We start from the raw sequence: 26,731 nt of genomic DNA, 5'->3' as shown, positions 1-26,731 counted from the left end.
CCTGTCACCAAGATAACTGTCACCCCCTCCCCCAATCAAAGAAGTGAAGAAGGGAATTTAATGACACCATCACACGAAGGGTCGCAAATATATGACTCAGTCGTTTATGGAAGCCTGATGAAATTGTTTTGTTGTTTATAGAGTTTGTATGGATGGTTTTATTGTTTCAGAGTTTGCTGAACTGATTTTATTACGCCTAGAGCTTTTGTGTCTGTCTTGTACTCTGTTCTCCCCACCCTCACCCCACATACCACTTTATGATGTGAAGTGGTCCCAAATTTTGTTTAATAAATAATAAAGAAACTGAACTTGTCTCTCACTGAATCTGTGAAACACTTCCCGTCGCGGTGACCTTAAAAGCAACGTCTGACACACGATGCATTTTTTTTACACTGTGGGTGAAAATCTGAAAAGAGACGCCATTGTCTTCTTTCCCAGCGTGCCATCTGTCTGGGAGGATGAGCAAAGAAATAAAGAGACGATACAGAAAGTGCGGTACAAATAGTTTGCTTCCCCCTCCAAGGTGGAAATGACATCCTTAGAAATGACAAAAAGTACACTTTTCAACAAGGCACAGTCAAGATGTAATGACAGGTGAAATCCTGGCTTTCAAAGGAAGGGCATGCCAGAACACCCCAGAATTTGAATAAAGACTTTAAGAAGAGGACATGATAATAAAGAACTAACCTGGGTTTCCAAGCCTTTGTAAGGATTGAGAGGCTGGTCCTGCAAGGAAAACACAGAAGAAAAATGAATTATTTCAAAGAGGCAAATTGCAAGTAGACATACCTATTATTATTATTATTATTATTATTATTATTATTATTATTATTTAGTATTCATAGTATTGGTGTTTTTTTAAGTCCACAAACATTACATAAACTATTACATTATTTTTCTGCTTTGTTTTTGACATTTCCCTTTCATTGACATTCACTAAAATTAATTATCTAATTAACTGTGTAAATTTCGGTTGCAGCAGATAGCAAGACAAAAAATAAATAAATAAAAGGTTTCATTGGAAGCCGAACTGTAGCAGAACAGAACAGTGCTGATGGCCATGAACCCAGAACAGGATGGAAATTGCTGCCTCCTTACATTCCTGATGATAAGCTGGAGCTCCTTCGGTCCCTGAACTGGGATCAAGAGCAGCTTTAAATCCCTGTCCTCTGGCTCAAGAAAGGGCTGAAAATGCATAGCTGCCAAGTTTTCCCTTTTCTCGCGAGGAAGCCTATTCAGCATAAGGGAAAATCCCTTAAAAAAAGGGATAACTTGGCAGCTATGTGAAAATGTTCTGGTGGTCTCCTCACTGCATAGCGTAAGGCAGCTTCCATTCAATGGTGTGATGCGGAAGGGGAGCAAGTGCCTGTCCCACTCCTTAATGTCCTCAGACATAATTTTCTAGTGTGACTGAAATGTTCAGTTCCAAGTTTTTATCTCAGTCAATTTGTGTTGGAAATAATCCAAGAACAAAGAGTTGTATCCAATGCTAGTTCTACTCTGTGTACTAGCCACTATGACCATGTTCTCCAGAACTCAAATTCTAGGAAGAAGATGGGAATTTAAGAACCCTGCCACCCCCCAATTCAGTGAGATTTCTCTCTCTCTTTTTGGAAAATAGTTGTGTGGTTTGTTTGTTTCTTTAGTACAAAAGAAACATGCACACTTCTGCAAAACAGCTGTGCTTGATGGCTGCAGATATTCCTCGTTTTCTGTCGCACCCCTGCTTAATTGGAAAGCTTAACGAAGTGAAACCAGGTCAATGATGCTCTCTCTTTCATCCATCATGCCTGTCGGAATCAGAAGGCTTCTGTTTACAGTTGGTTCCTGCTTGTCACTTGGGGGAGGGGCCTCACCCCCACCCCCTCCGAGATGAAGAATTCTAACCATCTTGGTGATTGCAGCTACCTGCAAATCTACTCCTGAAGCCGCAGGCAAAATAGCAACAGGTAACTGTCATGCTCCTCTTCCTCTTTACATACCTGATGAGGCATGGCTTTATAGCTGCATGATTCCATGCTAAAAGAAACATTCTGGGAAGCAACTTTCGTATTCACCTAGTGAGGACAGGAAGCTGATCTATCTGGCTCCTCGGTATTGTCTATGGAGACTGGCAGCAATTTTCAGACAGGAGTCTCCCCCAGCTATACTTGTTGGAGGTTGGACCTGGGACATTCTGCATACAAAATCTGTGTTTTACCACCGAGCTGTGTCCTGTCCTCCAATGATCAGTGTCTGCATTCGGGACTCAGGAAGTTGCATCATACCAAGTGAGACCACTGGGCCATCTAGCTGAGAGCTGCCTAAATTGACTGGCAGCTCTGCCATGACAAGGGTTGGACTACACAACCCCAGCAGCCCATTCCAGCTCTTTATGATTCTATGATTGATGCGTCTTGCTTATAGCAAAGCTACAGGGATGCAGTGACAAAGCTGAACAGGAACATCTGCACTGCCAGGTAAGAGCCGGAAGGGTAAAGCAGCTCGATGGCAGAACATCTGCTTTGCATGCAGAAGGTCCCATGTTCAGTCTCTGGCATCTCCAGGTAGGGCTGGAAGACAACCTTGTCTGAAATTCTATTAAGTCCTTGTTAGTCAAGCTACATGGAACTGAGCTAAAGTCTGAGACAACTTCTGATGCCCTGTTCTTAGGTCACTTTCCTGGAAGAGGGCATTGAAAAGGTTTTAGGAAGAAGCCATATCAGTAGAGAGAAGGGTGGTGCTCGAGATAAGCTGGGTGGAAGGAGGAGGGGAGCATTGAACATCTTCCAAGCACTTCTTCCAAGCACTTCTCCAAGACTGCTGGTTGAACGGCAGTTGAAGACACAACATAAATACGGAGCTGGCCCTTACATGTTACAAGAAAAGCTTCTTCAAAGAAACCACTCACATTTTGGCTTTTGCCATTACCAGGACTAATGTCAGAGCTGGCACTGCTGGGTACCTGCAGAGGGCCCATTATTATCCCTGGATGTCCTGCCACTCAACTCCTCCATCATCTCTTAGCATGTTTCTCTCTCCAAACAAATGTGAAGAGCAGGAGTGGCGAACCTCAGGCTTTCAAAACTCCCCTCAGGCCACACCTCCTTTCCCAAACCACTTCCCTCACAAGTCCTCCCTCACACCCTCCTTGAGTGTTTTTGCCTGGCTGGAATATGAATGTGCTCTCTCTGGCTGGTGTTATGGACTGGGAACTGAGGGAAGGGGGGGGCAATAAAATGGGTAGTGAGGAGAAAATGGGCCCACTCAGGTAGGGGCTTCCGGTTTGGGCATCTTGCCCAAGAGTCCCCCAAACCTGGGTCCTGGCAATGGGCATTATGACCCATTGTCTGGCAGACAGTTGGTTAAGCTGTCCAGAATGACTTTGTTCAAACCCTGTTGACAGCTAAGGAAGGCAACATGAAAGGAAGAGGGGGGCAAGCTCCAGGTACACCCAAACTGTGGTCCAAAGAGACAGAAAACAATTATATACTTGGTTCCTGGCACCAAACTCACCTGTCAAAAGGAGGAATACCATAATTAAACTATTCACTGCACTGGGTATCACCGTTACATTATTATGATAAAGTTGTCAGAAACTATTCATCACTAATTTGATCTTGAACTCGGAGCCAAGGAAGACTTAATGCTATAAGCTACACGTAACTCTGTGTGGCTTCCAAAAGCAATCAAAAGCTCAACTCATGGAACAGAATTGCTGCTACTTTCTCAACACAGCCTGTCAATTGGAAAATTCTGGGCCCCTCTGAACACTTTACGGTTCTTACTCAGTTTGTGGGCCTATTTTTGAACCTGTAAATGGACTTGGACTAGGTTACCTGAAGAGCTGCCTGCATACATAGACAGCAGCTTGGGCCCCAGTCCCCTCGAAGGGCCCATGGGTGACACCTGCCCTGGACCCTTAAAAAAGGATAATGGGAGTTGTAGTTCAACAACAGCTGGAGGGCCAAAGGTTCCCCACACGCCCTGCAGAGGTCTTTCCAGTAACATTTCCAGTTAGGAACTAATAACCTTTGCATCAAACACCAGCCGTGGACCACAGAGCTTAAGAGAATAGACCACAACAGCTTCTATTCTGAAATTAAGGGTGCTGTCCAATTAACAGAAGTAAAGATTTACACCCACACCCACCCACCCACCCACCCACCCACCACAAACAAACAGAATTTAAGCTGCTAAGAAAGGAGGAGGGAGAAAGAAAAGTCAAATATCATGGTGCCTGCAGACCATATTGTGTGGTCTCGCTCCCCAGGGTTCCACCATTACGACCTTGGCATGCAATAATGTTTCTTAAGTGTTAGCTTAACATGCTGTGAGATAATGGAATTCTAGGAGAGAGCAATGAAAATAGGTGGAAGCAAAGCTTGGGTTTGCTGCCAGAAAGTTTTGATGTCCCGGGGAGGCTTGGAGCCTGTCCAAAACAGAACAGAGATGCAGAACTGCTGACTGAACAGAAGATATATCAGTGTGTGTGTGCGTGCGTGCAAATACCCTCGTGCATGTGCAAATACACAGAATAACTGAAAAGATTAAACTGAAACAAAAAACAAAAAACACACACCTCATTTTTGAGACTCAGGTTCAAATCTCCATTCATCCATGAAGTTCTTGGGCTGACCTTGGGCCAGTTACTATACCACACTTGGCAAAAAAACAGTCAGTGGTGGGGCGGGATGAGTTCTTGAAGACTGAAAAAGGAGCCCATTTGAAGTTGTCACCTGATATCATGGTGATGTCAGGTGGGCAACCCTGCCCACCTAAGAAAAATGGCTGGTGGAGAGTGGGACAAATCTTCCCCAGGTTGAATAATGTTCCCCACCCCTGTTATACCTGCCTGGGGTCTCAGGCAGAGGTATTTCCTTCCCAGAACCTGCCACTTAATTCTTTCAACTGGAGATGCCATGGATTGAACCTGGAATCTTCTGCATCTGCTCTACCACTGAGCTTTGGGGGACTTTTTAATCACATAAAAGGTGAGTAAGAGAGGGCGCAATAAGAGTGTATGAAGATGGTAAGCCTGTGGATAAATGATAAAGAGTGTGAATAAAGTGGGCTGAGAAATATTCTTCTCTCACACACACAGAACTAGAACTTGAGGCCATCCAACAAAGCTGAAGAACCAACAACAAAAATAACTACTCCACACAGCCCACAGTTAAACTGAATGGAACCCAACTCCAACAGGATGGAGTGACAGCCACCAATTTGGATGGCTTTAAAAGGGGACCAGGCAAATTCATGGGGTGGGGGGCAAAGCTATGTTCTCCTTCCTCTGTTGCTGAGAATCCCAAGTGGGTAGAGTGCTGCTACGCTCAGGTCCTGTTTGTGGACTTTTCCTAGGCATCTGGTTCACCATGGTGAGAACAAGATGCTGGACTACATGAGCCTTTGGCCTGATCCAGCAGCAGGGGTCTTCTTGTGTTATAAGCACAAGACTTGCAACAAGTCCCTGGGAAGACCGTCTCACCACAACAGCAAGATGTATAGACTGCAGTTATTCAGCAGTTGAGAAACCACAACACTGAACCTTCTTTAGATCAGGCATTTCCAAACTTGGGTCTCCAGCGGTTGGACTACAGCTCCCATCATCTCAAGCTAGTAGGACCCCCGGTCAGGGGTGATGGGAACCATAGTCCAAAAAGAGCTGGAGACCCAGGTTTGCCTCCTTCCTCCCAAATGAGACACCGGGTAAGGAAAAATGCCCCCCCTTTTTTCCTCGGTAACCAAGGAATCTGAATAGAACTCTGCTCCCTCTCCTATTTGCTTCCCGCAGATGGGCCGGGATGGGGGTTGGGAATGAAGCAAGATTTGCCAATTCCTCTGCAAAGAGGGTCTTACACGGAGACCTTCTTTTCATCCTCTCCTACCTCCCGGCACCCCCCCCCCTCATGAATGGCAGCTGGGATATTGTTTGCAGGAGCTGCAAGAGATGGAGAAGAAGAATGAGAGAGCTGGTTTACGTAAGCAGCCCCTTTCACTCTCTGCTTCAGGGGTTAAACCCTGGGCAATGCCCGACTCACGTGAAGCCTTCCTATTTGCCAAGCTGGCAACGGATGCCATGCCTGAATATCATATATATGTGTGCACAAACTCTATTTTTAAGCACACACACAAACACACCTCTCTCCAATACACAACACACACACACCGACAAGAATAGCTTCTTTCTCTCCTCAGCTGGACCCGCTCCTACTCAATTGAGAGCTATTTTGCGGCTGGGGAACCTCCAAACAGCCTTGGCACCCAGCGCCACACTTCCTGCCTAATGGGCAAAGAAACACTGTGTGCCGTAAGCTGACGCGTCGCCGTTTGTGCGGCTGTCAAAGCGGAAGTTATCACATCTCGTGGGCCAAATGAGAGAGGCTGGGGTTCAGCGTGACACCCTCTGGCTTCCACCGCCGCTAAGAAACGTCCTGGGGGTTTATTCTCACAGGCAGGAAGGCCAAACTCAGAGCATTTCAGAGTACTGGGGTATCTTCCAGCACTATTGCAAAAGGAACAGCTGGTGGAAACGCACATTTGACAGGCACAATGGATGCCTTTCAAGAATGGGAAGCAATGGCGTAGGCTCCCCCTCCTTCCCTTCTTCTTTCCCTTCCCTCAAAAACTTCCACTTCAACAGCTTTGTTTCCAGCAGCTTTGTTTCCAGGAGGTACTCTGTGTCAAAGACAGCCAAGCTCAGAAAAAAACAAACCTGTAGCCCGGGGCCTGTGAGACAATCTGGGAGCAGCTGTCATAACTGCAACAGCAGGACATGTGAGAAAGCAAAGCCAAAGCTCCGGGGTGTGTCATGACACAAGGGGGCAATTCCTGGTTGAAGCCTAAGGGCCCCTTCAGACAACCTGTTGATTGGACTTTCATCCAGATCTGCTTGCAAGAAGCTTTATGCAGAGGTTAGGTCACAGCCACACCACAGACCCTTGTGTCCCTATTTTCCAGCAACAGTTCCGGATTTACAGAAGCCGTCCCAGTTTCCCGTTTGATCCCAGAATGTCCCACTTTTCCTTAGGTCACCTCTATTTTCATCGGAGAAATGTTGCAGGGTATGGAGTTATGCGAACCCCGAGCCAAGGAGATAAGTAACGATACAACCTTTAGAAGACACCTGAAGGCAGTACTGTAGAGGGAATTTTTTTAGATGTTCGATGTTTTACGATGTTTTTATATATGTTGGAAGCTACCCCAACTGGCTGGGGCAACCCAGTCAGATGAGCGGGATGTATGTGATTAAATCCCTCCTGCAAAATGCTGATAGTTTGGAGGCCACCCAGGACAATGTTTTACAGGGAGACATCAGGTGATAACCTCCTACACAGAAATATTAAAGGAAGGGAACTCTCAAAAGCAAGCCCCCCCCCCAGCCCTGATTTGAAACCTTATGAGTAGCTCTGAGGCACATAGGGTCCTGCTCACAGCTAGATGCTGACTGAAACCTGTGTTTCCACTTTAAGAGGCTGCCTCACACTGAGTAGGACTAATCTACACCAGATCTTAAACTTTGCAATTGGGTTTCCACATTTTGTATTTTTGAAAAGCCACATTTAGAGAGCCCTGTATATCCATTCTCCCCCCCCACCTCCAATCTCCTCATAATTTTAAAACTGCATTACAATTCATCCCATTTAAATATCTGGAGGGCAGAGAAATTACCAATCAGATCCTGAAATAATCATCTCATCAAATAAAATAAAGGTCAAACGTCCCATTGCCCAGATGATGTAAATCATTAATCTCTGGCAGCAGCTGGGGACTGCTTTATTTCCTTCAAAGAAAGAAAGATAATGAACACTGAAGTCAATTGGATTTTAAGTGATAAAACATAAGCAAACAAGGTTAGCCCAACAATGTGGTTTCACTGAATGTGGTTTGTTGCATACATACAAACAAAAGACACGCTCATGTTTCCGTTGCTTGATTCCTGCTGGAGAGTCCTACATTATATGACTTACCCACCAAATGCCACTCAGTGCAGGAGCAGAAGGAAGGCAAATCTAGTCCTAGAAAAAGTTAGCTGATATTTGGAAACAGCTAAGAGAAGACTCCCTGGAAAAGACCCTGATGTTGGGAAAGATGGAGGGCACAAGGAGAAGGGGACGACAGAGGACGAGATGGTTGGACAGGGTTCTCGAAGCTACGAACATGAGTCTGACCAAACTGCGGGAGGCAGTGGAAGACAGAAGTGCCTGGCATGCTCTGGTCCATGGGGTTACGAAGAGTTGGACATGACTAAATGACTAAACAAAAAAAGTTATCCAAATGATAGGCAGGACCCTCCGAAAACTCAAAAGACTCACCAAGATGAGTCACAGGGTAGATTTTATGAGCAGTTAACATGAAATGTTGTTGTGCATGGATGCCCTTAAACCGGAGGTTATGTGGGAAAGGGCTGTGGCTCAGTGACGCAGCATCTGCTTTGCATGCAGAAGGTCCCAGGTTCAATCCCCAGCATCTCTTTATTACTAAAAGATTTGGACCATCAGCTAACGTAAACATCCTTCTGAAGAAAGTACAAATATCATGAGAATGTGTTAGCACAGGGTGGCCCTCGCATGCAGCCCTTGCAGCCTTTTTGGGTGGCCCTCAGCAACATTACACAAACACACATGCACACACAGCCCCCGTGCCTCCTTCCCAATTCCTGGCTTTGGGAAGGCAGCATGAGGGCTGGTGTGTGTGTGTGTGTGTGTGTGTGTGTGTGTGTGTGTGTGAAAAGTTGGCCTCGCTCCCCACTTCCGCGTGACAAGGCAGCCTGCAGGTTCCATGTTGAAGTACTATTGCAGTCCACATCATATGAGAAGTTGGGCAACCCCGCCCATAAACAGTCTTTCACTAAAATCTGAAGGCTCGAGATCAAACCCAACGTTCAGAGGAAGGCAAGCCAGATTCCAGCCAAAAAAATGCTGCTGATAAACACCTCGGCATTTTAAAAGGGAATGCAAGAAATCTGAGGCGGCACATTCCATGTAATAAGTAAAGCATTATCCCTGGCCACCAACCACACTTGCTGGGGCTGATGGGAGTTGTAGTTCAGCAACCTCCAGAGGGCCAAAGGTTCCCCGCTGCTGCCACATAGCATCTGGAACAAGCAAACTGGAGTCTATAGACACACACAGACGGGAAAACCTAGACCTTGTAGGAAAGAAAGAGCAATAATGCCATTTTTATATTTTACAAGATGGATTCCTAGGGGCTCCACGAGTACTCAAATCCATCAACTTCCACGGAAAGCTATACTAATACTGTTCTATGAGACAATTCTCCCAGGTCCTCTTTGCTCCCTGCTTGCCTGAGATGGCGGCATCACACAGCTGTCCACTGGAGATATTTGAACCTGTCAGTTACACAAGCCAGCTATGTTGTATAACATGTTACAGGGAGAGCGATCACCAGTGTTTTAATTTATTAACGAGCAGGTTTATCTTTCCTTTCAGGAGCTGACATACAATAGGGCTGTGAGGATACTGAGCTTGGCATTTGCAAAGCCATCTTTCCCCCCGACAATGGCACAAATGATACCCTGTTTAATAAAGAGAGCTTGGAGAAGCCTGCAGAGAGGGAGAGCGAGGGTGTGTGTGTGATTTTCAGCTTGGGCAAATGGGGACGTGCCATCACTCACACAAAATACACCAGAACCAGAGCCCACCCACCCCCATATGTTGTTGTTTAGTCGTTTAGTCGTGTCCAACTCTTCGTGACCCCATGGACCAGAGCACGCCAGGCATTCCTGTCTTGCACTGCCTCCCGCAGTTTGGTCAAACTCATGTTCGTAGCTTCGAGAACACTGTCCAACCATCTCGTCCTCTGACGTCCCCTTCTCCTAGTGCCCTCAATCTTTCCCAACATCAGGGTCCTTTCCAAGGATTCTTCTCTTCTCATGAGGTGGCCAAAGTATTGGAGCCTCAGCTTCACGATCTGTCCTTCCAGTGAGCACTCAGGGCTGATTTCCTTAAGAATGGATAGGTTTGATCTTCTTGCAGTCCATGGGACTCTCAAGAGTCTCCTCCAGCACCACAATTCAAAAGCATCAATTCTTCGGCGATCAGCCTTCTTTATGGTCCAGCTCTCACTTCCATACATCACTACTGGGAAAACCATAGCTTTAACCCCCATATAACAATCAATAAGATAACTCTCTAGGATCTCCTTCAGGCATCCTTTCTATTGGGCATTCATGGCTTAGGGCAAACATGCTGTTTCGTTTCCCATCAACCCATGTCCCCTAACTTCCTGGCAAAATGTTCCAGTTTGGGGTTTTCTTTTATGTCTCTTGTTTTAGTTGCACCACGGCACAAGAGGGGCCCCTCCAGATGGCAATAATGCTGTACAGTGGTACCTCGGGTTACAAACATTTCTGGTTACAGACTCCGCTAACCCGGAAGTAGTACTTCGGGTTAAGAACTTTGCCTCAGGATGAGAACAGAAAACGCGTGGCGGCGGCTTGGCGGCAGCAGGAGGCCCCATTAGCTAAAGTGGTACCTCAGGTTAAGAACTGTTTCAGGTTAAGAATGGACCTCCGGAACGAATTATGTTCTTAACCAGAGGTACCACTGTAATACCGAGGAATCACCCTAGAACTAACAAAGTGGAATGATTTATGGATGGTCCAATATGAATCCACCACTATTGTACTATTATCGCATCAACGACCACCAAGACAAGAACGCTAGGCAGCAACCCATACCAGTATCTTGAGAGGGAAGTTTTGAATGTATATTGGAGGTCATCGTTTTGGCTCCAACAAATACCGCTCACAGAAAATTAGTGGAGAATTCTATAGCTCCGACTGAACACCAGCTTGTCCACTCAAGAAACAAAAGCTTGTTGCAAAATTACAGGTACGGCTGGGAGAATCTGCCAATTTCAATTTCTGTTTCTCATTTTCCCAACCTTTAGTTCAGTTCTCCACATTTCCAAGCATGCTTATTATTCCTTTTAAAAAAAGGTCTGAATGAAAACACACCAGCATTTTAGTGCAAATTTCCCCCATTGTACACATTTTCATACACAATATCCCAACTATATTTCATATGTTATTTCCCTTATATATGCATTTCAATGCACATTTGACCCTAGCAAATGCTCTTTTTCTATACATTGCTTGGCTGGAGAACTGCTTTGTGAAATACAGAGAATTTCAAAAGATGGCTGTACAGTGGTACCTTGGTTTACGAACTTAATCCATTCCAGAAGTCCGTTCTTAAATCAAAGCATTCTTAAACCAAGGAGTGCTTTCCCATAGCAACAGGGGACTCGGTTTACAAATGGAACACACTCAACAGTGAAACATGTTCTGCTTCCAAGGCAAAGTTCACAAACCAAAACAACTACTTCCGGGTTTGCAGCATTCTTAATCCAAGTTGTTCATAAACTAAGCTGTTCTTAAACCAAGGTACCACTGTATTTTTGGTTTGCATATTACTCTGGAAAGGGCAAAAAAGGTGGTTTCACCTTTAAATGTGAACTGAATCAAATTTCTGCCCCATTGTTTTCGGTGGCTGAGTCACAGTTCATGTCAGAGGCTAAAGGGAACAAGAAAACAAAATGTCGTAGTGGTATAAAGGCTTCCCTTCCTGCAATACTTCCTCCAGAAAGAGAACTAACTCAAAGCCTGGTTGTTTCATTATCTTTTCCCCCAAGGGACTATTACAGAAGTACTACTTCTTGTTTTAAGCCTCCCACAGAGAAAGAGAGAGAGGGAGCTAACTCACAGCTGGGTTCTGTTCTTGGTTCACACTGGCCTAAATCCAAACCCTTACATGAGGCATGCTGGTTTGTAACACAGTGCAATCAGTTCAAACATTCAAGTGTGGGATTGTGTGTGTGTGTGTGTGTGTGTGTGTGTGAGAGAGAGAGAGAGAGAGAGAGAGAGAGAGAGAGAATGAATTATTATATTCACAGGACAAGAAAAACAAAACACAGACTCAAAGTGTTGGTGCTGACTTTTAAAACCCTAAACTGCCCTGTATACTTCATGGAGCGTCTTCACCCCCGTTGTTTAGCCTGGACTTGGAGGTTCAGCTCCGAGGACCTTCTGGCAGTTCCTTCAATGTGAGAAGTAAAGTCACCCAGGCAGAGGGTTTTCTTGGTAGTAGCACCCACTTTGTGGAATGCTCTCCCATCAGATGTCAAGGACATAAGTAACTATGCCATAGCTGTCAACCTTCGGTTTGGGGAATGAGGAATCCTATTGGGCTGTCAACTGTCGGATATGAAAGTAAGGGTGCTGAGTAAGGGAATTTCCCACAAAAAAAGGGAAAGTTGACAGCACTGAATTATGCAACCTTTAGAATACATCTGAAGGCAGCGTTGTATAGGGAAGTTTTTTAATGTTGTATTGTGTTTTAATTTGTTGGAAGCCGCCCAGAATGGCTGGCGCAACCCAGATGGGCAGCATACAGATTATTTTTATTATTATTGCAAGAATATGCAGCTGCCCTTACAGGGATCAAACTTGCAACCTTGGCATTATCAGCACCACACTCTAACCAACTGACCTAATAATCCTCCAGCCTCCGACTGTGGAGACAGAGCATCTTAATTACAGTATGTCACCTCCATGAATCCATGCTGCAGCTTGCTAAAATGTGCAATTGTTCTTCACCTACTTTGTTTTTTTGGGGGGTGGGGTGGGGAAGTGGGGTGTTAACTAACAGCTGTGGTATGTCTGTGTGCACTTGGTATTGGGACCGGCTTCTCTCCCACTTCCCAAGCTGATGTTCTCAGCAGAAAAGAAGCTGCTCTTGCGCCCTCAGGGCCAGAAAAGCTATTCCGGAGAAGGCTGTTTGTGTTGGGACCACGAAGCAAGAGGAAAGGGTTAAGCACCAACACTGCCGCAAGCAAATGTGTTTCATTTTGGGTCTACTTCGAGTTGCTGGATACAACCCAAGAGCTTTTCCCTTCATTAGTATAAACTTAGGTTGTTTGTGGAAAGACAGAGCTGCTCAAGGGCAACCAAAGTTGTTTACATCATTTGTAAGCGCACAATTCAGGAACATAGTGGATTCAACAACACTGAGCACTAAAGAACTGGATACATGGCAATTCAAACACATCCTTTCCACAATATACAAAAAAGTTTACTAATCTGCTGCAGTTTGGCTGGATGGTACATTATCTTCCCATTCTGCTTTAAAATTCCTGCCTGCAGGATGAGAACGCTGCCTCATATGAATCTGCAATGTTATAGAAGGTCATCTTCAGATTCAGATTCAGCTTCAGAACGACACTGGGGTTGTATCCAGTTCAGGGTAGACCCACTGAAACGAATGGCTCTAAGTTAGTCATTTCCATTCAAAACGTATTCAATATATGCATATTACCTGTGATGTATTACGGCGCAGAGAACTGGGCCAAGACCCAGAGAAACATCAACAGCTTAAGAACAATCAACATGCAATGGAACATGCAATGTTAGGAATAGCATTAAAAGACAGAAAAAACTAATAACTGGATACAACCATGATCAAGTTACAGATGTAGTGGAAATGCCGCAAAGTTAAAATCAACATATGCAGGACATGTGGCAAGAGATGACTTTTATTGATTATAGTTTAGAAATTATTAACTGTAATTGTTAAGAGTGCATTTCTGTTTAATTATTATCTGCTGAGATTTGATTTTATCGTGTGCTGTTATATTCAAATGTATTATTGAATATTACTTTATTTAATATAAGTTGTTTAGTTTAAAGTTATGTTTTTATTAGGGTATTTTTGTATTGGATCAGTTTGTTATAAGGTGTGTGATCTTTGTTGTTGCTTGTGTCCCCAGTTTGTAAACTGCCTTGCGTATAGCAATACAAAAAGGCAGCATACAAATTAAAAGTGAAACGAAATGACTCAGGCCGGTGGAATAAAGCAGTGTTAGTATGAAGACCATACAATTTTAAAAGACCAAGGGGATGACCACCTATGTGATGGGTGGACAATCTATAACAGGCATGATGTTTTCGCCTACAACTCCCATGATCCCTAGCTAACAGGGCCAGTGGTCAGGGATGATGGGAATTGTAGTCCAAAACATCTGGAGGGCCGAAGTTTGGGGGTGCCTGATCTAAAACTAACAACAGGGTTTATGCGGATGCAGGAAGCAAACAATAAGAGAATGATGGAGAGAGCTTGAAGTGGCACATATCCAAATATGAATGTGAGATTCTGCAGAAAAAGTTTGTCATTTTCATTAGCTTGAATGGGTCCACTGAGTAGGTCTGGCACTGGATACAACCTTAGATCCCACATTTTGAACTTGGACTTTATATTCTGCCCCGATGTAACCTAAAACTGAGATGGTGAACATGGTGGGGGACTCCAACTGCCATCCGCCCCAGCAAGTACAGCCAACGCTCAGGGATGATGAGAGTTGGAGTCCAAGGGCATCTGGAGGGCCGGCAGTTCCACATCCCTGATCTAAAAGCTTTGACAGAAACCTATGGACCCATGTCTTGCCCACGGCAACTTCTAGCTGTGCTGTGTGCCATAAGGTAATGAAGAGGAGCAGGTACGTCAGCAGAAAACATGCCAATTAATCATTAACTGGACACATTACAAGCTTCCTAATTACATAAAATAGACACGTGGTCATTTTTCCTCTCTCTCTCTCTCTCTCTTTTTGCAAGCCTTAAAACCTATTAATTGCTCCCATTTTGGCTGAATCCACCACTGAGGATACTCCTTATCTCTTGCATCACTGAGTATACTCCTATCTCTTGCAGTCCTTAAAGGTAAAGGTAAAGGTACCCCTGACCATTAGGTCCAGTCGCGGACGACTCGGGAGTTGCGGCACTCATTCCGCTTTATAGGCCGAGGGAGCCGGCGGCTGACCGCAGACAGCTTCCAGGTCATGTGGCCTGCATGACTAAGCAGGGACGTAGGAAAATAGGGGCGGTGGGGGTGAGGCACGCCGGGTGGCGCGATCCCGGGGGCACCATTGGGCTGCTCGCCATGCCCCCAAAACGTGCACCCGCCCCCAAAACGCACATCACGCCCCACCCCCAGAACGTGCGCCACGTCCCTGGGGGCAGCGTGCCTGCTCTCCGCCCCTGGTGGCGGAGCATGAAGCTCCGCCGCTGTAACTAAGCCACTTCTGGCGAACCAGAGCAGCGCACGGAAACACCGTTTACCTTCCCGCTGGAGCAGTACCTATTTATCTACTTGCACTTTGACATGCTTTCGAACTGCTGGGTGGGCAGGAGTTGGGACAGAACAACAAGAGCTCACCCCATTGCGAGGATTCTGATCGGCAAGCCCTAGGTTCTGTGGTTTAGACCACTGCGCCACCTTTAGTGGCAGTCCTTAGGAAGGTCTAAAAGTCAAATAACGAGTTAATGTTAGATACGGCATCATGCCTTATAAGTGCATGGCTGTTTTTGGTTTTTTAAAACACCCACAACAGAAATTGCCCGTGTAGGGGGCTCTAATCCAGATCAGGACTGTATATCCAGAAAGATCTCATCAGTCTGCCACCTCTGTGCGCTACTGTTTTAACAATTCACAGGCAAGACCGGCTGCTCAGAAAGAAGGATTTTGTTGCACTGGGACAAGACAGATGGGCTGCTTGTTCAACAGCAGTCCTGATGGAGAACCTGCTTTGCTTGCAGAAGATCCCTGGTTCAGTCCCTGGCATCTCCAAGTAGGTCTGGGCAAGATCCTTGCCTGAAACCCTGGAGATACACTGCCTATCAGTGCACGCCAGCCCTTGCCAACCCAAAGCCTTGCATAGGTTTTGGACTCTCAGCTCCCATCAGCCCCAGCTAGGATGGCCAATAGTCAGGAATGATGGCCGTTGTGGTCCAAAAACATATACCGGGTACTCAAGGACTCCATCTCCCATCAGCCTTAGTTGGTATGGATGATGGATGATAGGATGAGAGACTTTGGCCAGAAATGTGATACAGTGAGAAAGCATCTTTGTAAGTGACATTACATTGTACATTGGATGAACAAAACCTTCTTAAGTAAAAACACTCCTCTTGCAAAAACTCCAAACACCAAGAGAGAATATATATATATATATATATATATATATATATATATATATATATATATATAGGCTTTTCTCACTAAATACCCTGCAACTGAAGAAATAACTTGTTTATAGATACGTCAAATCAGCTTTTCTTTCTGGTGAACTACTTGAGAATATAAAATATCATTCTCAGAGCAAATCAACACTGCTCAATCCTTCCTCAAGGGGAAAAATTATTTTTAAGCCTATTAACATTGCAAGTTCTCTAACAACATTTCAAATGGGTTTCTCAAGCTTTTTTTTTTTTAAACTGCTTTGTATTAGAGTTAGACGGTGGGAGAAGAGAGTCAACTCACAGTTGACTTGGGAGCAAATCCACATTATTATTTTTCATACCAGATATATCTAAACCTTTTGGGGCCAGTGGGCACGTATGGAATTTTGAAGAATTGCTGCAGGTGCCAGTCACAAAATGGCTGCTGTGGTTTTAGCGTAAAACAAAATGGCTGCTACATCTAAAATAGTAACAGGATACATTCTGGCCAGGTAAAAGTGCTCAGGGTGCGAAGCAGGGTCTCAGAGGGGTGTGGCCTAGAGAGAGTCTCAAGGGCCAGGCAAAGAAGCTTGGAGGGCCACATTGGCCTGTGGGTCTGAGACTCCGCCCCCTGCCCTATGGAATCTTTACTTAAAAGGCAACTTTCTTATGAATTGCAAAAGCAACAGAAATATGTCACAATATATTGCTTCCTGCACACATGTTCAGTTTCGTTTCTTGCACACTTCTGTTTGCTTGTACCAAGTTGTAAAAAAAAAGCCCACACTCTTACGTAATTGGGGAATGGGGAAAGGGAAACTTCCAAGAACTCCCAAGAGTTGAAAGAAAAGATCTCATCCCATTATGGGGGATTCTGAAACAGAAGAGCAGGCCTTCCCTCCAAAGAGCGCATTCCAAATTTTTTGTAACACAAACCAGCGGTGCTACTGTAGAAATGTAGGAGAATTGCACGATAAGATTGAGTATCAAAAGCCCACTTACCAGGCTTTTCAAGCACTATCATCCCATGTCCTCCAGAGCCTTACTTTTAAACATTCAATTTTCTTATTTACTACTTGAAAAAACATAAACTGTAGGGAGGTGTAGGCAAAAAGAACAACTCACACGGGCCTCTGGAATGGCGGGGTGGTGATGACTGCTTCCGGACATGCATAATTTTAGTTGTGGGCCTTCCCTGGGACGAGGCAGTGCCGGATTTATGTACAAGCTAAACAAGCTATAGCTTAGGGCCCCACTCTCTTGGGTGGCCCCCCAAAAATTAAAGGAAAAAAACCCTGTACATTTCCAAAATATAAGATAAAAAACAAATAAAATAAAACCTACATGCAGCAACAGTGACAAATGGCTTTAGATACCTATTAGGTCCATAAATTACCCTATAGCATATAATCAACACAAAAAAACAGCAACAATTTGTTGTTGACAAAGGACAGTTGGACATATAAAGGGCCCCATTACCTTCAGTAGCTTAGGGCCTCATCAAATCTAAATCTGGCCCTGGGAAGAGGGGTTGACTGTCAAACCACTGTAACTCAGTGGGAGAACTAGAGATCTCCTAACAACTCACAGCACCATTAACAAACTACAGCTCTCAGACTTCTTTGGGGGAAACCACGAGTGTTTCACGTGGCATCACAGGGCTTTTAACGTATGAAGTGACTGCAGCTGCTGACTGCTTTTGGGTTCTTGCATGGACTCAATAGGGGTAGAGACTTATGGAACCTCCTTTCCCCGCTTCCTGCAGGCACATGACGTAGCTGAGCTTGCCACCGCTTTCCCCCCATGAAAACCCCCAGCAGTATAGTCAAAACCCTTCCCGAGAAAGGAAATGACTTTATAAGCAGTCTACTACAAATCGCTTCCTTCCATGCTGAGGGAACGCAGCATATTAAGACAGTTGCTTCTGAGGAAGTGCGGAGCAACTGTGATTCAATCGCAGATGACCTTGGCTGACGTAGGAGTCTCCCTGTCACACAATCGGCTCCTTGTCAGGGGCAGACCACTCTGAAATGGCTGCTTTTCTCAAAAGACGGAAAGCCCATTGCATCTGGCTCCTGGCTCTCTGAAGAACCACCGTTCTGTGCGCAACGGCAGGGCAGAGTGCCTGTCCAAACTTGACATGAAGCCAGTCTTTACACTTCTTATGAAAGAAGCCATTAATACACCCCAGTCAGCCTTAGCAAACCCCTCTCATGTGGCCTTCAAGGGAGGCCCAAAGCAGACAGATTCTTCTAAGCCCTAAAGTTAACTCGTGGTGTCCAGGATGACATGGGAGTGCCGAGACCAAGGAAAAACAAATGTGGTGGCCAACCAAGAGAAAGAGACCTAAAATACCTGTGTGTGCGCGCGCATGCGTGCACATTGGACTAAGGTCCTTTCCTCACTGCCTGTTCCTTTGGAGCTGGTGATGCTCCCCAACTTGTATGGGTTTGAAAGAGGATTAGGCAAATTCATGGAGGATAAGGCTTCTTCCAAAGTCAGAGGCAGTAGGGTAATGCTTCTGAATACAGTTGACAGAAACCACTGAAGGGGAGAGTTTGCTGAGAGTTATTAGGACACCCCAAGTTCCTACCCAGGACTACAATTCCAAGAGTGATTTAAACATTGATCCCTCTCCACAGGGAACTTTGGCACTGTGAGGGAAACAGGAGCCTCCTATCACTTTGCAGCACCCTTAGCAAACTATAGTTCCCCAGATTCTTGGGCGAAAGCCATGTTTATTTAAAGACTTTATTGATATAGCTTTAAATGTACCCCCCCCAGGAGTCAACTCCTAGGGCCAAGGTCCCTTCAGCCTCCCCCCCCCCAATAATATATTCAAGGGGGCTGGCCCTCCCCAAAGTTAATGATGTGTTCAAATGGTGTGTGTGTGTGTTGTCTTGTGATTGATTATGTGGGGTGGGGCTTACCTGCCTCCCCCCAATATTTGGCACGCCTGAGCCCCCCTACTCACTGCTGACACCCCCTTGCCACCACCCAAGATTATGGGAGAGGGTGTGAATTCTAGACAAGCTTTATTTACCATCTGGGCAGCCTTTCTGGGTTGTTGTTTTTTTAATACAAAAATTATTCACAGCAGACCATAAAGGCAACAGACACAGAAAGAAACGCCGCCCAATTTTGCTGAACGAATGTGCTGCTTACACCCAAGTGTAACTACAAATGAAGAATGGTTTCTTTAACTCCCTTCCACCGCTGCCATTTCTTTCAGAGTCCTTGAATATGCACTCAGCACAGCGAAGACTAATGGAATCAGGCAGACTAGAGCTATGTTTATATTGGTTTTTAAACTGTATTCCTTGAGGGCAGAGCCGTGTGTCGCGTGTTTAGAAAAGGATGATAAATGCCCGCTTCCAAGATCATTACTGCATAAATAACTTGCATCAGCTCGGTTGTCTTTAAGTACAACTGTACAGCTCGCACTTGGCAGGTGGGGGAGAAGATGTAACTGACCAGAGATGTACAAAGGGCTCCACTTAAGGCTGGCTGCAGCAGCACTCCTAACCTGTGAATTAGCCAACGGAGAATCTGGCAAGCAAAGATTACATTAGTAAATCTTGCAGCATAGGAGCCGTCTTAGCCTGTTGCAGCAGATACACCAAAAAAGAGAGAGAGGGGGTTACAAGAAGCTTCAAGGATTACAGATTCACTTCAGCATAAACTTTCTTGGACCAGAATCCACTTCAACAGATCCTATCACCTCCCTCTGGAATGTTTCAACAAAACAGATAGGCTTGCATCCAATGTTAACACTAGGTAATCATCCTGTCTGCACAAGGATATGTGCTTGCAAAATGGGACTTTCCCCCTGTCCCTCCCTCTACCAGAAATCTGCTTTGTAGGGTAACCCCCAGAACAGATTTAGGGGGCATGTAGGAGGAAGAAAGGGGGATAAAGTCCCACTGCACAAGCGTACACCTTGATGCGGTTCATTTCTAATTGTGGTTTGTAATTCGATCATTAATAATCATCGTCGTCGTCGTCCAGAAAATCCTTACAATCTTGCAATTCCGCCAAATGTGTCTAAAAACCTCTTTATCTTGGCTGCAACTTCAAGCTAAAAATGATAGGTAGTTCTTGTGTGTGTTTTGCATGTGATTTGTGCGAATTCAAGTACCACACATCTTCTAGAAGTTTTCCTTTACCATAACATCAGTATAATCTTGTGGCCCATCACGATATGTAACAAACCAGTCTCTGTCAGTATTGAAACATGGGGAAAGTATGTACTGCTTTGAAAGAAAATGTAATGAAAATGATGTATAGATGGTACTTAACACCAGTTAAACTAGCTAAAATGTATAGAACGAGTAGTAAAGTTTGCTGGAAATGTAAAGATAAAGATGGTGAATTTTATCATATGTGGTGGTCATGCGAAAAAGTAAAAAGATTTTGGGAAATGATATATAACGAACTGAAAAAGATTTTTAGGTATACTTTCCCCCCAAACCAGAATCTTTTCTATTGGGACTGATGGGAGAGGAAATAGTAAAAAGAGACCAGAGACTATTCATGTATGCTACAACAACCGCGGCTAGGACTTTATTAGCCCAAAAATGGAAATCACAAGAGATACCGACGATTAAGGAGTGGCAGACGAAAATGATAGACTATGCAGAGTTAGCAAAGTTGACCTGCGGGATCCGTGATCAGGGAGAGACAAAGTACCAAAGAGAATGGAGTATATTCATTGACTATATGGAAAAGAATTGTAGAGGATTAAAGACACTTGCAGGACTGAAATAAATCCTACGAACTGGTTTACAATGTGGGTAAAAAAGAACTGCGAGATAAGATTGAACAATAAAGCCGAATGGCGGGAGGGAGGGAAGTCATAGCTCGGCAGAGCAAATTGAAGTGAGAGGAGGAGATAAGAGGTTTTGTATTTGTTTTGTTTACGTGTTGTTTTGTTTATTTGGAAAATTGAATAAAAATTATTTGAAAAAAAAGAAACATGGGGAAAGTATCTGAAACCTTTTAATCCCGACTACTTAAGTTTTAACTTCTGCCATTTTTTATACCTGATAGCATGTTTGGAGACACTAAACTAGATACTGTAATAGCATTTGAAATTTTGTAAGTTGCCTAAGAACATCCACTAATATTTGTAAAGGACCACCTTCCTCTTTTCTCTCTTGTGTTGCCTTACACGTTACTCTGGGGGCTTTATGCATTGTTGTATAAAATGCTTATTCACATTCTGTAACCCTTTAAATTATAATGATTGGGATTGGTTGAGCAGGGTGATATGTATGCATTGACCACCATAAGAAGGATTTCTGGGAGCCTAATTAGTACAGCAATTGCCAAAGGCTGGCAAAAAATCATAGGCCTTAACATTAAAATAAAATAAAAATGAAATAAAATAAAGCATGCTAACCATCCCTCCCTTGCCTACAGACAGCCACCCAATCTTAAACAACTCCTCACCCACAATAATACAACCACCAGACTTAACATGGACACTGGTACCAGAGCCTGCAATAAACCCAGATGCCAACTTTGCTGCCACATACACCCGGACAACATCATTACTGGCCCCAACAACATCCAACATACCATCTCAGGACTATTTAATTGCTCATCTTCTAACATTGTGTATGCCATCAAATGCCAACAGCGCCCTTCAGCTCTCTATATTGGACAAACAGCCAAACCCTACGCCAAAGGATAAATGGACATAAATCTGACATCAGGAACCACAAGACAGAGAAACCAGTAGGAGAACACTTCAATCTCCCAGGACATTCTATACAAGATCTCAAAGCAGCTGTTTTATTACAGAAAAATTTCAGGAACAGACTGGAAAGAGAAGTTGCTGAATTGGAACTCATTAACAAGCTTAAAACCATGGAGCCACCTGGGATGAACAAAGACATAGGATTCTTATCTCATTATGCATGATCAAGCTTTCTTTAGCGCCTCAGCCCTTGCTTTTCCCCCGCAGGACCAATTGCAGTCATCAGCAGTCGTTAACAGCCATCTACATGTTTACCACTCCCATCAGCCCATCACCCATTCCCATCCCCCCCACCCTCTGTATATACATAAGGGTCTGACTCTTCTGTTTCAAGTGTATCTGAAGAAGTGTGCATGCACACAAAAGCTCATACCAAAATAAAAACTTAGTTGGTCTTTAAGGTGCTACTGAAGGAATTTTTTTATTTTGCTTCGACTTAGACCAACACGGCTACCTACCTGTAACATCCCTCCCTTCTCAGACTGAATAGCTGCCAGGTAGTGGCACCTATTAAGAATTATGAATTCAACTTGCCAGTCCTCTTGTAAAAGTACAATGTCAAAATGATTCAGAAAATCCAAAATTTGTTTAGAGGAGCTGCACTGTCACATTGAAATTTCTGGTTAATATCCTGTAAGCAATTTGATATATCATGTCCTTTTGGGGGGAGGTGGGAATCCAACAGAAGGAATATGGATTGATGTGATTCTGTCCTGCATCTTTATTTTTAGGAACTAGAATCTGCCTTAGAATCTATTTTTTATTAACAATTATCTAAGCCTGCAGTCTTGAGCTCTAGCATAACTCACTCCCTTTTTTTATTATGCAGCAGCATGGTAAATAATTCCATCAAAAATTATTTCAGGAATTGTTTATCTTTCTTTGAAATGTCTCTCTTGAGCAAACAGAATATCTGGATTGTCATGAAATATAATTTTCTTTAAGCCTCATCTTTGAATTGGCCTATTCAGGCCATTCCATTCCTATTTATAGTCACAAATCAACTTTTTATCTGTAATTCCTCCCTCAATTTTTAAAGTAACCGATCAGTGCAATATAATCGCAGAACAGTGATTTATCATAAAAACTATGGAATTTGAGGCTCCAATACTTTGGCCACCTCATAAGAAGAGAAGACTCCCTGGAAAAGACCCTGATGCTGGGAAAGATTGAGGGCACAAGGAGAAGGGGACGACAGAGGACGACAGAGGATGAGATGGTTGGACACTGTTCTTGAAGCTACCGACATGAGTTTGACCAAACTGCGGGAGGCAGTGGAAGACAGGAGTGCCTGGCGTGCTCTGGTCCATGGGGTCACGAAGAGTTGGACACGACTAAACGACTAAACAACAATGGAATAAGTTAATATTGTGGTTTCCCTTATACACTGTTAACTGGCAGAGGAATCAACACTTTTATCTGATGCTAAAAAGTTTATATTTTCATTTTCTTGAATGTTATGGGGAGAGATCAGTCAATATAAACACTTCTCCATTTTCTTTGACTTTCGGTTGCTCCTGGTTGTTTAGGTTGTTCTAGCCCAGGCATCCCCAAACTGCGACCCTCCAGATGTTTTGGCCTACAACTCCCATGATCCCTAGCTAACAGGACCAGTGGCTGGGGGAGATGGGAATTGTAGTCCAAAACATCTGGAGGGCCGAAGTTTGGGGATGCCTGTTCTAGCCCTTTTTCTTTTTCTCATAACAGAATTAGTATGTCTTTAGGGCACTTGCCTTTCTGGGTATATATGTTGTTATTCCTGGATGCTGTATCACTAATAATTATGATGGTGGTGGTGGTGATGATGATGATGATAATAATAATAATAATAATAATAATAATAATAATACTTTATTATTTGTACCCTGCCCACCTGACAGGGTTGCCCCAGCCACTCTGACGGGCTAGGCTTTCTACCTAGCACCTCCTATCTTACATTCAGCAAAGAGAAAGAGAGAGAAGCTTTTATATAATTCCCCCCCGAGGTTCTTGTTAAAGCCCCTGTGTCTAATATTCTGCTATCTGACTTTATTTTTCTACTGCTTCAGTTGTGGCATATGCAAAGTCTAGTTCTCGCTGGCTAAAGTCTTGCTCCAATAGTTTGAATGCTTTAGTTATGTTTGTTTCTTATTATTTTCATGCTCCATCAGCCTTTGTTTTTAACAAGGTCAATCTATTTGCTAATCCACTTTCTGCAGCATTCATAGTATTTGTTATATTGGTTCTGAATGTTTTAATTTCAGTTTCAAAACTTTGGAACTAGCCAGAAGCAAATTTCTCAAAACTATTATCAAATTTGGTTTATCTGAATCTGCATTTTCCCGATGTTGTTGTTGTTGTCGTCTGCTTTGTGGTTATTTTATTTTGTAGGGAAACATTTACTAAGTTCATGTTTTCCTTTCCACTCCTTCCTTCCATCTGATTGAAAAGACATCTCCTTTTAAAATCCTACTGGTTAGTTCTCAAATTGTCCAAACATGAGTAACCTCCTCCACAGAAAAAAAGAGAAAATAGAAAAGAATCAATCAATCAATAGGCAATTGATTAGTTTCCTAAAAGTAATCAAGTCGGTTAACCAATTGTCTGCAGATATTCAAATCAAATCAATTGGACAACCCATTTCTATACAGTCCACTTCTGTGGCCCCCGTGGTACATGCTGGTGGCATGGCCTAAGGCTGCTGCTTTTTCTTCATAGGAGAGGCCCAGAAGGGTCCATGCTGGAGCAGTCCAGGCAGCAACGAAGGGTGATGGGCGAGTGGAGTTTTGTGGCCAACTAATAAGGCCACGAAATGCAGAAGACCAGCGCCATGGGACCTTCAGGATGCAAGCAAGATGCTCTTCCGCTCCCCTATGGCCCTTCTACGAGGGCCCTCTAGATGTTATTGGACTCCAGCAGCCATCAGCTGTAGCAAAGCATGGCCATATTATGGCAGTTGTAGTCCAGCAACATCTAAGAGGGTCAAACAATGTCCCTATCCCTGGCCGATCTCTTTATCGACCCACCTTACTGTGTTGTATTCTATATGAAGTTTCAGATTCAGTCTAGTACTTTAGAACAGGCATTTTATTAAGAAGCAAACGTGTATATAAGCACAACCACAATCAACTGAACTCGACCTTTGATAACTGACGAAAGTAACTGTACTGATTTGCTCTTAAGATAGCCTTTATCTTAGAGATTTTCTTTTGCGTTTCTCTTAGAGCATTTATCTTCGAGATAAGAGATAAAAGTGGCATATATCACCACACTACCCAGCCCCTCACCAAATAAACCCCCCAACCGATAGATTTCAAAATATTGTAGGAAGCCTGGTCAGGGCTAATGCAAACGAACGAGGAGATCATGTGTGTGTGCAAGTTGTGAAAACAATCATTCAAACGAAAACAGATCAGGAAAATCTAGAAGACAAGTGTGGTAATATTGGCTTGCTGCCTTTCCCCACCACCTAGTTAATGTCAATGATCTCGTGAGCCCACTTTGGATCTTCAGAGCTTCATTTCTGTACATCTTGTGCTGGAAATGCTAGGTCACTCAGAATCCCTGAATAGTCCTCCATTGATATATGGGACCTTGCCTCTCTCCAGGGTTATTTATGCCAAATCTCAACCAACCCAATGCCCAGTTTTGGGGGAAGGTTGCAGCTCAGGAAAAGGAATGTCACAGCTGATATATATTTGATGCAATGGGCCAGATCTCACTGCTTCCTTAATATAAATAGCAAAATGTAGCTTCTAAAGCCCCCTTCATGGATCAATGCCTTGTCGTGGCGAAGGGGCTTGAATAACTCAGAGAAGCTATGAGCTATGCCATGCAGGGCCACCCAAGATGGACAGGTCATAGTGGAGAGTTTTGACTAAACGTGATCCACCTGGAGAAGGAACTGGCAAGCCACTCCAGTATCCCTGCCAAGAAAACTCCATGGACAAAGACAACAGGCATATAAAAGTTATGACGCTGGAAGATGAGCCCCTCAGGTCGGAAGGCGTCCAACATGCTACTGAGGAAGAGCGGAGGACAAGTACAAGTAGATTCAGAGCTGATGAAGCGGCTGGGCCAAAGCCGAAAGGACGCTCAGTTGCGGATATGCCTGGAAGCGAAAGGAAAGTCCGATGCTGTAAAGAAAAATATTGCATAGGAACCTGGAATGTAAGAACCATGAATAGAGGTAAGCTGGATGTGGTCAAAAATGAGATGACAAGAATAAATATCGACATCCTGGGCATCAGTGAACTAAAATGGAAGGGAATGGGCGAATTCAGTTCGGATGACTATCATATCTACTACTGTGGGCAAGAATCCTGTAGCAGAAATGGAGTGGCCCTCATAGTCAACAAAAGAGTGGCAAAAGCTGTAATGGGATGCAATCTCAAAAATGACAGAATGATCTCGATACGAATCCAAGGCAGACCTTTTAACATCACAGTAATCCAAGTTTATGCACCAACTACCGGTGCTGAAGAAAGTGAAATTGACCAATTCTATGAAGACCTACAACACCTTCTAGAAATGACACCAAAGAAGGATGTTCTTCTCATTACAGGGGACTGGAATGCTAAAGTAGGGAATCAAGAGATAAAAGGAACAACTGGCAAGTTTGGCCTTGGAGTTCAAAATGAAGCAGGGCAAAGGCTAATAGAGTTCTGTCAAGAGAACAAGCTGGTCATCACAAACACTCTATTCCAACAACACAAGAGACGACTCTACACATGGATATCACCAAATGGACAGCATCAAAATCAGATTGATTATATTCTCTGCAGCCAAAGATGGAGAAGCTCTATACAGTCAGCAAAAACAAGACCTGGAGCTGACTGTAACTCAGATCATCAGCTTCTTATAGCAAAATTCCAGCTTAAACTGAAGAAAGTAGGAAAAACCACTGGGCCAGTAAGATACAATCTGAATCAAATCCCTTATGAATACACAGTGGAAGTGAGGAACAGGTTTAAGGATTTAGATTTGGTGGACAG

At 44.0% G+C, this 26,731-nt stretch overlaps 1 protein-coding gene across 1 annotated transcript in view; it reads right to left on the bottom strand.

Moving 5' to 3' along the window:
* XYLT1 (xylosyltransferase 1) overlaps positions 1-26,731 on the bottom strand; it is a 175,932-nt gene that overhangs the window by 118,714 nt on the left and 30,487 nt on the right. Inside the window, exon 2 of the mRNA XM_035130694.2 lies at positions 688-726. Coding sequence (XP_034986585.2) covers positions 688-726 — 39 coding nt within the window. The remainder of the gene's footprint in view (positions 1-687; positions 727-26,731) is intronic.

The sequence above is a fragment of the Zootoca vivipara genome, chromosome 14 (assembly GCF_963506605.1).
Source record: "Zootoca vivipara chromosome 14, rZooViv1.1, whole genome shotgun sequence".
NCBI lineage: Eukaryota > Metazoa > Chordata > Lepidosauria > Squamata > Lacertidae > Zootoca > Zootoca vivipara.
The sequence above is the reverse complement of the archived record's forward strand: the minus strand, read 5'-3'. Positions and strand labels throughout refer to the sequence as shown.